This window comes from Nannospalax galili, unplaced genomic scaffold (assembly GCF_000622305.1).
Source record: "Nannospalax galili isolate Female #2095 unplaced genomic scaffold, S.galili_v1.0 scaffold593, whole genome shotgun sequence".
In the NCBI taxonomy this organism is placed as follows: domain Eukaryota; kingdom Metazoa; phylum Chordata; class Mammalia; order Rodentia; family Spalacidae; genus Nannospalax; species Nannospalax galili.
Window position 1 is genome coordinate 717,676 of NW_008332686.1, and position 14,585 is coordinate 732,260.

General features: G+C 38.1%; 1 protein-coding gene across 3 annotated transcripts in view; it reads right to left on the reverse strand.

Annotated features, from left to right (window-relative positions):
- Window positions 1–12,340: 12,340 nt before the first annotated feature.
- Window positions 12,341–14,585, reverse strand: part of LOC103729606 (olfactory receptor 4C11-like) — a 6,835-nt gene continuing 4,590 nt past the window's right edge. For 2 of the 3 annotated variants that reach the window (XM_017796774.1, XM_017796773.1), the window contains exon 2: window positions 12,341–13,241. In XM_017796774.1, the coding sequence (XP_017652263.1) occupies window positions 12,341–13,241 (901 nt within the window). Of the gene's footprint in view, window positions 13,250–14,585 lie in introns of those variants that run through there. The other variant, XM_008827682.1, reaches the window with a different exon arrangement.

Below are 14,585 nucleotides of genomic sequence, written 5' to 3' on the forward strand. Positions count from 1 at the left end.
GATACTTGGGTTCACACCTCAAACTATAATCATTTCCAATAAGACACAGTCATTCTTTCAGAAATGAGAAAAACAAAATGTGCATCCTTCCCTGGCAACCAGAGTGATGTTTTATAACTAGATAAATTCTGTGTTGTCATTTAGAATATGTGCAGTATAGGATTATGTTTGCTGCTGCTCTCTATGCTTCCTTGGCTTCCCAAAATCTCAGAAACTCCTTGATTTTTTTTCAGAATTCTATTGATCTATTTTTCTGCTGTCTGTACCTTTCAAGCATATCTTGAATGCCTCCTTACCTCTTCTACTGTATATAAATCATGTTAATTTTCAGCTGCTTTTAAAGCTGTGTTAGCCTTTGAGTATCTGTTTTTCTTTTTTTGAAAATGTATTCTCTATTTTTATATAATGTATTTCTCTATAACATATGTGCTTAGGTTAATATATATAAACTGTAAAAATATATATGCATATCCATATGTATATATTAAATATGTATACACATATGTATAACATAAAAAATGAAGTGGAACTGTACAGATGGAGGAATGGGGAGGGAATAGGGATACTTTTGTATACAAGTGAAAATTTTTGTGAAATTGCATTTGTGAATTCACCAATATATTTGATAAATGCCAATAAAACGTTAATAGTGAGACTGTGTGTTGTTTCCCAGTGAAGACGTCTTGAATGATGCATTTTTGAGTCTTCCATTTTTTTTCTTACAACAATGGGGAGGAAACACAGGACTCACCTGTACTGGACAAGGTCTCTACTATAGACCTATGCCCTCAGCCGATGGCATTCTTCATCTCAGTAGATTCATTTCCTTATTATCAAATATCAGAAAGATCATTAGAACAAGTTCATGGAAAACAATGACTTTCAGGAAGTTCTATATGTTGAAGAGTAACAGAAAACTTCTTATTAAGCAATAACCTTTCCAAATACTTTTGACATTTTTGGCCTTTGGAACAGAGTATGTTTATTTGTGGTCTTTTTACCCTAACTGCCTAGCCAATTCCTATTCTTATCACACCATCCTCTGAGGAGGTTATCCAAATTGCTGACAGGGCATTGGGATGCAGAATTCTCTAGCTTCTTCCATGCTGAACTTGGATGCAAGGTGAGGCAATTGGGGTACCCCTTCAGTGGGTCTATCTAAAACACTCCCAATTTTCATAATTCTTAACTGTAGGAAGAAAATAAAAGTCCTTGACTGGTGCCTAGGAGACATGAAGGAGAAGTAAAGGCAAGAATAGTTAGCATTACAAGTTCTAGACAGGGAATCAGAAAAAAGTCAAAACAGGGCAAATTTCAAAGTATTAGGGAGCCCTTATATAACCCCTTTAAACTTTTAAGGTTACCTCTTAAGAAGGGTGAATGTTAGAGCAGCAAAAAGCCCCATAAAATTATAAAAAGAAAAAGAAAGAGTACACGAAGTTGCCAGGATAAAGCTATGGGAGATATGGGAGGAGTTGCCACATTAGAGTGTTTATCTAGTGCCTTGGGGATGTGTCTGGGACCACAGATAATGACAAAAATAGCTACCCTTTATTGACATCTTTGACCTGGACACAACATTCTCTGAAACCCCAAACAATGGGGTCATTCAAAATACTAGTATCTAATGTTAAAGAAATAAATGACTCTACTTACTGGCTAAGAAAAAAAAAAAAAAAAAAACTAAGGAAAAAAAGCCTTAACTTTATAATTCTTACAACTGAAAGATTTTTGTCTCATCATATAATTTTGAGTGACTTTGCAAGTTTGCTTACTACTTATATGAACAATTAAAATTAATTTAATTTTTAAGTAATGATGTGCTTTTCTTTCATTAAATGCCTTAAAATGTACTGTAGCAATTTTTTCCGTATTCTTAAAGGACATTTTATTTACTAATTTGTTGCTAAAATTTTCTAATAATCATACCTATTTTATTTAAAAATATATCCAAGATGTCAAACCATAATTTAATTTAAGAAAACACGCTTTGAATTATGATTAAAATAGTGCAGTAAAAGTAAAATTGAAAGTACTTACCTCTTTGAAAGAACATATTCTACAAATGGAAAGGAATTCTCAAAATTAGTTGTAAAAGGCATCCATTGCATTCAGGAAAGAGACCTGACCATCATGCATCACTACTATCATTGTATGTGGTACCAAGATTTCTAACACAAAGTTCTCAAACACAGATTCCTACAGAGGGCAGAAAGATAAAGCAAATTAGTCAGGCCAAACTGTGTGAAGACATTTGTTCTGGAATTGAATCCTGCCCATCCATATCATAAACACATTCTGCTCTAGTGTGTTGTGACATGCTAGAGTATATGTCCATTTGGGGACAGTATGCACAGAGTAAACAGTTGAGGTATTTTTACTGCATTGTGGGCACAACCACCAGCCTTCCTCTATTGCATTTTTTTTTCCTGTAAATTTCAATTCCTTCCTGTTCGATTTTGGGTAGATCTATTGAAACCTTTGACTGGGAAAGCTGGACATGAATGGAATTCTACCTCTGAGTTTGTGAATCAAGGAGCCTTGTATCCTGATATTTGCAGCAAAGAATAGAGTGGAAGGTTAAGAAACAGAAGGTAGAAAGGGAGGAAGGGAGGGAGGTAGATAGAGGAGGAGAGAGAAAGAGAATCAGAGAGGAGAGGGAGAAGAGAAAGGAGGGGGAAGAGAAATGTCATGTTAGACTGAAGGTGATGTTGAATAAAACTAATCTTCTGTGAAGAGAATATATGACATAAATTAAATAGACATATGTGAAGAACACTAATGCTTTTGATTTAGATGCAAATAGAGTCAAATGTTAACGTGTCATAGAACCTTTTCCCTGGAATTTTGCTGCCTTAGCCAAGAACATTGACAAAAAGATTTAGTAGAGATCAAATCAACTGCACGTTAACGGAAATAAAATATTTACCTGATGAGAGATGATTTTGTGATAGCATAGTACATATATTTGCCCAGTTTGATTTCTATGTTGAAATACAAGAAGCAGGATAACACTGTGAAGAAAAGAAGCTTATTAGTTTCATGGATCTAGAGAGTCAAAGACATGTGCCCAAAGTTGTAAGCTCAACACTGGTGAGTACCTCATGGATTGGTAGGGAAGAATATGGGAAAGGAAGAAAAAAATCTACAGAGGCTGAGCTCCCTAATCCATCTTAGTGGTCCTTGAACCTTTCACTGATGCTCCTTCAAGGCTCAGCCACTTCCAACTACTATATAGAAAATGTAATCCTGAAATGTAAAGTTTAGGTGACACGTTTCAACCATTTTTAAAACACAACACTATAGAGTTTAATCAATAAGAAAACTTGATTCTTGTGCTAGCAAGATGGCTCAGTGTGTTAGCTCACTTGCTGCATGATTCTGGAGACCCAAGTTTGATCTCTGGCCCCATGGAATAAGTAGAAAACTAATCAATGTAAGTTGTACACTACCCTACACACACACACACACACACACACGCACACACACACATGCATACACCATGACATATGTAAGCCTATACTTATACATCATGTACACATACATAATAATAATTTAATAATAATAATAAAAAAAATTGAAAGCACTTGACTCAAAAAATGGACAGTCAAAATGCCACACACAGGAAAATTGTGATATATGAGTTTCATCTCGCTCTCTCTGTCTCTGCTTCTTTGTATCATACACAGTAATGTACCCATATCTATAATTTATCTATCATCTATCTATCTATCTACCTACCTATCTATCTATCATCTATCAATCTATCCATCTATCATCTAGCTATCAGCTATCTATCTATCTCTATCTATCTATCTATCTATCTATCTATCTATCTATCTATCATCAATCATCTATTTTTCTACCTATTGTTTATCTTGCAATCTTCCTTAGTGTTAGATGGCAATGAAGGGAGTCTGGGAAATAATAGGTATGTTCTCATGGTTCTTGCTATATAGAAATACAATGCCTTGAAAATGAAGCACACTTTTCTTATTTTTATAGTCACCGAATGTACTCGTGTGGAAACGGGTATATCACAGTGGTGAAAATATGGTGCAGGTGTTTGTTTCCAAAGCACCTACTTTCTTCTTGTTTTTCTTTCTTTCCTTCCGTCTCCCTTTCTCTCTCCTCTCACTCCTTCCCTTCCTTCCTTCCTTCCTTCCTTCCTTTCTTTCTTTCTTTCTTTCTTTCTTTCTTTCTTTCTTTCTTTCTTTTCTTTCTTCTGTCTCATTTCTTCCATTCCCTTTCTCTTTATTAGATCCATCGTTTTACTCTCAGAGCACAAGGTCAATTGGAGTCTCCATCTTTGTCTCAGAGGTAGGTGTGTGATATATACCTAAAAACTCAGACTCCAGTTTTCCTCACAGCAGTTATTACTTCAGGGAAGGGTATGTTGATAGTATAAAACGCAATCTACATGTGTGTTCTGAATCTTATGAGAAAAACACTTCTTTCAACAATTTCTGGTGACACATATCTTTAATTACAGGACTCCGCAGGCAGAGACAAGTGGACCACTCTGAGATCAAGGCCGGCCTGGTCTACAAAGTGAATTCCAGGTCAATTGTGGCTACAGAGAGACTCTGACTTAAAAAAAAAATTAAACTGGAGACTGGAGAGATGGCTCAGAGATTAAGAGCACTGGCTGCTTTTTCAGAGGACCCAGGTTTGGTTCCCAGCACCCAACAAGAACCAACAGCAATTCATAACTAATAACTTCAGTTCCAGGGGACCCAACACCCTCTTCTGACCTCCACAGGTAGTGCATGACATAGGTGCACTTGCATGCATGCAGGCAAAACACTCATATTTACCAAAATAAAAATAATAAATTAAATCATTAAAACATAAAACTGAAGCTGGGCACGGTGGCACATGCCTTTAGTTCCAGTTCTTGGGAGGCAGAGGCAGGCAGATCCCTGTGAGACTGAGGTCAGTCTGGTCTACATAGAGCGTGCTAGCCCTCCTGGGGTTATAGGTAGACTCTGTCTCAAAGAAAAACAAAAACAAAAACAAATCAATCAATCAATCAATCAATCAATCAATCAATCAGACAAAGCCTTCCCCTTCTTTCATAATGGACTTGAATTTTTTAATACAGCATGCCAGCCTGGAGATCTATGGTAGGCGTTGATCCAAGCCATTTTTATTTTTTCACCCTGCTCTACTTATTCAAATACCATTCAAGTTTCCAAGGCAGTTGCCCCTTTCCGACACATGACAACCAGTATGTGAGAGGGCCCCAGTTTTCCCAAACTATATGAAGGACTATCTTCTCCTGAATCATTTGAGTACTCCATTGACCAGTGATAGGAGCCCCTTCAGTGCAACCTTGTCCATCCCCAGTGTCTGCTGACAGCCTACTGATGGTTCCTTCTAAAACCATGAAAATTGTTACTTTTTTCAGCCATGAGGCCTCAGATCTGAGTCAGAGGAGGGAAATGTGGGAAAGGCCTCTTTTCATCATCGAGATGACAAAGGATTTTACATGAGCTGTCTTGGATCTTTATGAGGTCACTTATTTGACTTCTTATATAATCCAGTCAAACTTGATTTTCAGAGAGGTTCTTCTCTCTTCTTATTCCTGTTTTCAGCCTTAGTTCAAGCTCTTTTGCGTTGTTCTTTTTTCACATGTTTCAAACATAAACTTTTGACTATGCCATGTATCTTGGGCATGTGCACATAAGTGCTTATTAGTTTAATATGTGACCCCCTTTATCAATGAAAATAAATAATCACAAATCCATAGTTGATGCAATCAACATAGTTATAGATTAGATTATGATTACAATGCCAGACTATCTTAAATTTGAAAGTTTAACTAGACACAGTATGAAATTACAAAGTATCTCCAAGTCACTCCACCTCTTTCCATGATAGTGAAAATATTACAATTATTACAATATATGAACAAATACCCCAAACCAAGAAATGAGACAAACCCTTGATCAGCATGGAAATTTTCAGAGTAACTTGTCAAACTAGATATAGAGAAAGCTTTATAAAATGTGATTCAACACCACCTCAAATTTCATGTATGTGGCTTGCATATAAATTAGTGTGTGTGTGTTTGCCTGAGTGTATGGGTATATGTGTCTATATGTGTGTTTTTATTTACATGTCCATGTGTGTATTAGTGTGTGTATGTGTATGTGTGAGGGTGTGTGTCATCTTGTATGTGTCTGTTTGTCTGCGTGTATGTGCATGAGTATGCATGTAAGTGTGCATGTTTGTTTATGTAAATGAGTTTGCATATACATGTGTGAATGTATGTGTGTATATATGTTTGTATGTGTCTGTGTGTATATGCATTTGTGTAGGTATATGAGCATATGTATACATGTATATATTTGTGTGTATGTGTGTGTGTGTGTGTGTGTGTGTGAGTGTGTGTAATAGAGAGTACCATTATTGTTTGGTTCAGAGCACCTAGCATGGATCCCAACCTAATGGTAGACCCAAAGGATTGAGACCAGAAACATCTAGGAAGGAAGAGTCCCTTTCTGACTTCACAGATGATTTGGGTGAGTGTTGCTTCTTGACACCATCTGATAAGACTTATTATTGACAGTGTTTCCAAGGACCAGTCATGTCTGCTGTTTAATGCAGAAAGAGATCCATACAGAGGATTGTTGGGAGCTTTGCTGCATGCACAGCCATGGCTGCGTTAGATTGTGGCAGCTTGCCTTGACTTAGGCATTAAAGAAAGAAGACTGAAGAAAGAAGACCACCACTTTAAGAGCTTCCCAGCTCGCTGCTTCTATGGTAAGAGTTGATAGGCTATGCTTCCCTGATAAACTGGCAATCTTAGAAACATAACTAAAGAGTCCTGTTTCAGTTTACAGGCACCGAAGTCTCTCAGCACTGATAGCCTCGATCTATGTAAGATTACTGAATTCTAGTAGTTGCTAAGAGCAATCATAAGCAGTACACACTATATCTTAGATACTGTAAACATTACGTAGCTGAACCTCAGGTGATGGTGAGGTAACGTAGTAACGTACTGTGTCCTTTGTTATTCCCTGGTTACTTTCTGTTGGTGATGTATCCTTAGTGATTCCTTGGTTACTTCTTGGTTATTCGTGATCTGATTCCTATATGAGCTCTATTTGATTCACAATAAAGGTGCCCTGGTATCTAAACCTCTGCATCTCCGGTGTCTTGATTTATATCTGTTGGGATCCCCAAGCCCACCAGGCTTGAACTATGGTCACTGTACCGTGACAGAGGATGTGCAGGAAGTAGCTACAATGAAAAGCTGGAACATTCTGAAGAGATAAGAGAGAAGTCTTCAGTGATCATAAGGAATATGGCCTTATGAACCAAAGATAGTACAGACAGTGCCTGCAAAATGTCCCCACGAGGAAGCAACATACAAACCTATCAATATCTGCCACATCCAGAGACAATAAGTCAGTTTATTAACACACCAATGCCTATAAGGCTTTTCTGTTTCCTGAATGATTCTCCATTCTTTGACCCTTCAGACTGTCCTGTCTTTCTCATTTTCAGATCCTAGTCCTTGGCTGAAAATATCATATGAGAGAAATGTACTTTCAAACACACATTTTCATTTTTTAATTATTATGCAGTAATTATAAAAATTAAGTAAAGTGTGGTACTTGTATTCATATGTGCTATCTGTGGAGGTCAGAACAGGTTAGCTGGTATACCCATCCATCACCTCAAATATTTATGATTTTTTTTAATTGATGTAGCCCGAATTCCCTTTAGGTCTCCTGCATGATAAGACAAACCATATAATATATTTTATGTGAGTTTATTATGGTTTATACCCTTGGGTAGGGAGGGGGTAAATTGCAGAACTCACACAGAGATAAGCACTCTTGCACCACAGCTCAAAGCCAGCCACCAGATGCTCCCTCAGACCATCCCATAGTCTCCGTTAACTTTCGCCAACATATCTTGGGCCCCCAGTTTCATCCCATGTTGGTAAATGCCCCCTCTCACATCAATGCGGGTGAGGCGCCGGGACCATTTCTCTCTCTCTGTAACTGCCACCACAAGCTTTCCTACCAGCTCACAGCTTCAGTCCCAAGATGGCTCCCAGCCACACCTCCTTAGTCCATGCTCCATGGAAGGTCCGCCCCTTGGAGGAACTAGCCAACTGGGAGACACTCCACCACTTTCCTCCACTCTTACATTCTTCCTGTCCATCTTCCCTCTAAAGGTCCCTGAGCCTTGGAGGGGGTGACAGATGTAGGGCAATTTCTCTTGTATCATGGTGATATAGTGGCTTCTTGGGCCTCCCCATTAGTCATCTTTAGGCTGATCAATCTCAGTGGTGTTTCTTCTACTATAAAGACAAATGGAAGGAAGTAGACACATTTAAACAAACATGAATGTAAATATAGATGCCAAGAAGATATCCCAATAAGTGTATTATATCCATTGAACAGTATATGCATGATGGCTTCTCCACTAGGTCCAGTAGCCTTTCCCGACACAAGGTGTTGGCCTGGTCTAAAGCACCAGATGTGTGTTCCACCCCTAGGAGAGGGCCTTATCCAATTAGAAATTTGTCAGTTGTATGTATGTTGGTAGAGCCATTATTGCACTTGCAGGTATTGCTTGGCATGTCCCCAGTGTGCAGCATGTGGGATCCACCCTTGAGAATTATAGGGCATCCTTTCTACCCCAACCATCCATATAGAGCCTTCTGGCAATCTGAACATCATCCAGTGGCATGGAGTTTTTTGGCTTAGTCTCAGTTCCATCTCTTCTTTTCCCATGCTCACAACATGTAGTGTTTTTAGCAACATGTCCTTACTGACCTTTCTAGTGTACAACCAACATTAATGGTAATAGCTTTGGTGAATTGGAGGACCTCTAGGATCTCTCTATGACCAACAGCTCATGGGGCAGGGGGCAACCCACCCATGGTACTGTGGATTTTCTTAACAGTTGTATAGTATGGGAATCTCTATCCTCATTTTACCCAATGTACATAAAACTCCCAAAAATCTTACAGCTATAGCTGGTCTTTGTTTCTTCAGGTATCTTTCAAATGGGTTTCACATCTGTAAAACACTTGAATATTAACATTGTATATTTAATCAATCATAGACAAGGTCTCACACAGCATGTAAAAGTTTTGTCCTTTCGTATTAACTGTTTTCTTCATAGATCTTTGTTTGGTACCATAGCATGGGTACAAGACATTAATTTGGTTAGCTCTTTACCATTTTTAGTTATCCCTTTGGATTCTTTTATTCTTGATACACTTAGAAGTGTTGGCTCCAGTTGCCTGACCCTGCACTGGGCTAAGAAGGCAGGGGGCTTCTCCTGTTCCTGCTGCACCTTTTGGTTCCCTGAGTCAGACAGGCTCTGGGTCTGCCTCCTGATTGTAGTCACATCTGTTGTCTTCCCACTGACCACACCAAGTTGTTGGGGGAGAACTTGGTGGGAAAACCTGCTTCCACCTCTAGCATAGCCTTTATCAGAAGAGAAATGCATCATATTTAATCCTTGGGGATTCTTAACCACCCCTTGTACATTTGTTATCCTTCAAAAGTCCTTTGTAAACTGTTCTTGTAATATTCAAACCTTCCAGAAATGCCTTAGTACCAAACTTGGTTTTCAATCAATTTTTTTTTTCCCCTAGGGACTTGGGTTTGACATAAGTCTTGCCACATTTGTCTTTGAGTAACCCATGTGGACCATTTCCTCTGTCTGGTCTTTTTTATATCTCTTATAGGTTGTTCAGTTATTTTACAGACATGTTTTACATGCTGGTCAGAATCATTTAGATTTGCCAAAGCCTCTCTCACTTTACAAAGATCCTGTCCCATCAAGGGGCTTAGTAAAACCATTAAAGCCCCATACAATTCTCGAGGTCCTAGTTGAATTAGGCTTTCTTTCATATCTCTGGTGAACTCAGCCTTATCTGGCCCAGTGAACTGGACATCATATATTGCTTTTCTCATACCTAGTTCTCTCAGGAATACCTGCCCCTCCTTTACAGTCCTCCAGCCCCTGCTAATCATGTTAGTTTCCCTTTGTGACAACCATATATCTTTAATGCCTTCAACCAGCCACCCCATTAAGGATTGTTCCCCCCTGCATTGGCCTAGATTGAACAGTCTATATCGCAAGGATGGACAGATGGTTATATAACTCAGCTGTGAAGCTGCTGAAGGACTTAGACTCACATCATTTGCTCCCATGTCCGATACTCTCACAAGCCACATGGCCAGGGGCTCTCTGCTTGCTTGCTTGTAAGTTTTTCCTAGTTTTAACAGTTCTAGCGTGGACTATTTCCTAGGTACAGCACAGTTAGCGTTTTTTTCCCTTTTTACTATTATCTGTCATTTCCTCTGAGTCCTTGGAGCTTACACAAGTCAAAGTGTCCCACCTTTTTTCTCTCTTAAACTCTGCAATTAGGTTTGCCAGTTCAGCCTTTTCAGCTTTCTCCTCCTGGGACACATCTTTTATGATGCAAAGTGGCCGCGCTCTCTCTTTCTTTGGGTCCAGAGCAGGTAAAAGATTTTCTAGCCTTTGGGTAACTTTTAACAAATCTTCACATACCCGCAACATAGCCCCACATTTACAAGATAGCTGTGGCCCATGATTCTGTGTTGCTGGCCTCTTTTTAGTAACCCATTGTAACAATCACATCAGCACCACCATCAGTGATCAAAGATTGTGCTTGGGTGATTCCAGATATTTATTTATCATCAGTGCTCTTTTAAAACTCAATTTCGGTTTGTCATATCCTGTCAGGCTGCGCCAATTTTGTCACCCAAATTCCCTCCAGGTCTCTTGCACAATCAGACAAACTGTATAATATATTTTATGTGAGTTTATTTTGGTTTATGCCCTGGAGTAGGGAAGAGGTATTTGGGGAACTCACACAGAGACAAATACTCTTGTACCACAGCACAGAGCCTGGCACCAGATGCTCCTGCGGCCCTGCCCATAGTCTCCATTAACTTTCACTCACACATCTTGGGCCCACAGTCTCGTCCCAGGTCAGTAAATGCCCCCTCTGGTTTCCATGCAGGTGAGGCCCTGGGACCATCTCTCTGTCTGTAACCACCACCATGCACGTTCCTACTGGCTCACTGCTTCAGTCCCAAGATGGCTTCCAACCACAACTCCATAGTCCACACTCTGTGGCAGGCCCCACCTCCTGGAGGAACTAGCCAATTGGGTGATAATATCCAAAACATTTTCTAATAGCCATTTTGAAATAGTTCATTAGCTGTAGCCCAGCAAGAATATGCTGGTGGGGATGTAGGGCAGGGAGTTAACTACTGTATTAGTTCCCTTTTTCATCATTGTAATAAAATACCATGGAAAAAGCATTGTAAGGAAGAAGTGATTTATTTAGACTCACATTTGAAAAGTTCTGATAGATTTATAAGAGTAGATAGCCCTGTTGGCAATATCTTGAGGCCACTGGTAACATTGCCTCCAGTCAGCTCATGGAATTCTGCTGACCACAGTTAAAATTGGTCTTCCCAACATAGTTCACCAAATCTAGATAATTTGCCCAGGTGTTCCCCAAAGATTGTGCTTGGGTGATTCCAGATATTATCAAGACGGCAATCAATCTTAACCATCACAAATCTAGAGTTGTATTTGAATTGAACAAGAAATTTCAGAAAGAGGCCTTAGTTATACCTGGGGAATTTGGAGCTCTGTGTTACCTAACAATGAGAGGACTATCCATGAAGCTCTATGAATTTCATTCAGACACTGGTAAACAAACTTCTCATACTTTATGAAATTTGAAAGAGAAGCAATAAACAAGACATTTTTTATTTGTATTATGTCTTGCTTACATAAGAAACAATCACATTTAAATATCATCTTTAAGGATCTTGATTCTAACACTTTGAAAACAGCACTTAAAAACATAAAATAATAACAAAAATGGTATTTATCTGGATGTTATAAATATATTTTCTCATTTGTGCATATGGGATTGGAAACTGTCAAATATATACTTTTGGACATCAACACCTACTCTGAACTACTCGTTTCATACTCTGTTTTTCTTTTCTTTTTTTTTCTTTTTCTAACTGCTTTGTAATAAGACAAGATCTCTATGAAAATTCTAAAACAGATAGGTCTCCACAAGAGTTATCTCTGAGTCAGAAACTCACTGGATTTGATCAAATTTATATATCCACATCCTGACTGCATTTCTTATAGAAATTATAGGATTGAATAAGATTATGATTTATATATACACACATAGATGGGTATTTCAATAAACTACTGTAAGGAATATATTATTTTTACAGTTCATGCAACTAAAGTCTTAAGTAACTATACATCAGATTCCTCATATATTATTTTTCAACTGAAGTCACACTTTACGACACCATAACCTTATCATAGCATTTTTCACTTCTGCATTCCTCAGAGTATAGATCAGAGGATTAAGTAAAGGGGTACCAATTGTGTAAAACACAGCCACTATCTTGTCTATTGGAAATGTGGTTGGTGGACGTGTGTACATAAATATACAGGGACCAAAAAATATGACAACCACAATGAAGTGGGAGGTGCACGTGGAAAGTGCCTTCCACCTTCCTTCTGCACTGTGGTTTCTCAGAGAGTGTAAAATGACAATGTAGGAGATTAGCAAAAGTATGAAACTCACCATGCATATGGCTCCACTGTTAGACACAACTAGCAAATTTATTACATAGGTGTCCATGCAGGCAAGTTTCAACAAGGGCTGTAGATCACAGAAATAGTGGTCAATCACATTTGGGCCACAAAAGGGCAATCTTAAAGCCAGGAAAGTCTGTGCTGAAGAATGGATACAAGACCCTACCCAGGCCAGAATCACTAATATAACACAGACACGCCGACTCATGATGGTGGTGTATCTCAGAGGCTTACAGATGGCCATATAGCGATCAAAGGCCATTAAGATAAGCACAAAGATCTCCATGCATCCAAAGAAGTGGGATGCAAAGACTTGTGTCATGCACTCATTGTAGGAAATGATCTTCTTCTGGGAGAGGGAATCTATAATCAACCTGGGTGCTGTGGTTGTAGAAAAGCATGCATCAGCAAAGGACAGGTAGAAGAGGAAAAAGTACATGGGACTCCCAAGGGTCTGACTTGTCTTAATGGTCATCACAATGAGCAAATTCCCCAACAAAGTCATAAGGTACAGAATCAAGAAGATCCCAAATATTGCCTTCTGTTTTTCAGGATCTTGTGTCAACCCAAACAGAACGAATTCAGTCACATTGCTTTTCATTACTGTACCAGTGGCTACAGGTTCGAGACAGCTGCCAAATGTTTAATCTGCAGTGAAAGAAATGACATCTTGCAATCATTGGTCTGATCTCTGAATTCCTTGACTGTTCCCCATGATCTGTCATTTCCAGCTGCATTTGAGACGAGATAAAATGCTCTAAGAATCTTTAAAATTCTAAAATAGGTAACTAGGTCCCTGTAAGAAACACCATTGACTCAGAAGGTCATTGGGTCAAATCAAGGCTTTTGCATTTGTGACATGAATAAATAGGAATGCTGGCCAAAGATATTCATTTCTATTGATATTACAAAGTGCAATGAAAGTATTTGTTCTTTCTTTAAACAAATGAAATTCTTGTTTGGATACCTCGACTACAAGTGTAGAAGAGACTACAAAGCTATCACTACCTTGTGCTGAGTGTTCTGAAGAAATGAAACATATTTTACATACCTACATACATGTCTCATTGTAAATATTATCCCCATGCTCTAAAATAAGAAAAACACTATTCAACATAATAAACACATGAAAAATAAGTAAAATGAAAACATGAAAATTTGTATAGCAATTCTATGTCAGAATAATATGAAATTCTGTTGTAAGATCACTTTAATCATATACATAAAATGTTTGGATAATAGTTTGAAATGAAGATATAAAATTTATTATCATTTATGGTTTTATAATTTTTGCAGTGGTGCATGTTGAAAACATCCTAGGTAATTCGTATAAATATATAAATGGACGTATTATTTTATAGCACACATTTTCAAGTGTGAACACTTACACAGCCAAATGCGGTGCACATATCTTTAATCCAACACTCAGGAGGCAGAGGAAGACTGCTCTCTAAGAAAAAAGGCCGGTTTGTTCTACATAGTGAAGTCCAGGCCAGCTAGGGCAACAGGGTGAGGGACTGTTTCAAAAAACAAATTATGAAAGGTCAAACTTACAGATGGAAAGTTCAATATTCTAATATAAATAAACTAAAATATAATAAAATGTTGTAATATAGTTTTAATTGTTTACAGCAACCATAAGTAATGAACCAGTTTCTGGTTATATGACAGCCACAGGAAACTGGAAGTTTGAATAGAAGTATTGACAAAAAATGTGTAAAATAAATGCTTGTCTGAATAATTTATCCAAGAAGTGAAGAAATAATGGATAGTAGACACAAAAATGAGTAAAGTGACCTGAGTAATGTTTTTTTTAGAAAAGAATCTATCATTGTTGCAAAGAATGGTTAAGACATGCCCCTTAATAATAATGAGGTTTAAGATAAATGTAATAAAACACATTAGTTATTTCAGGCTAAATGTATTGTGAATGTTAA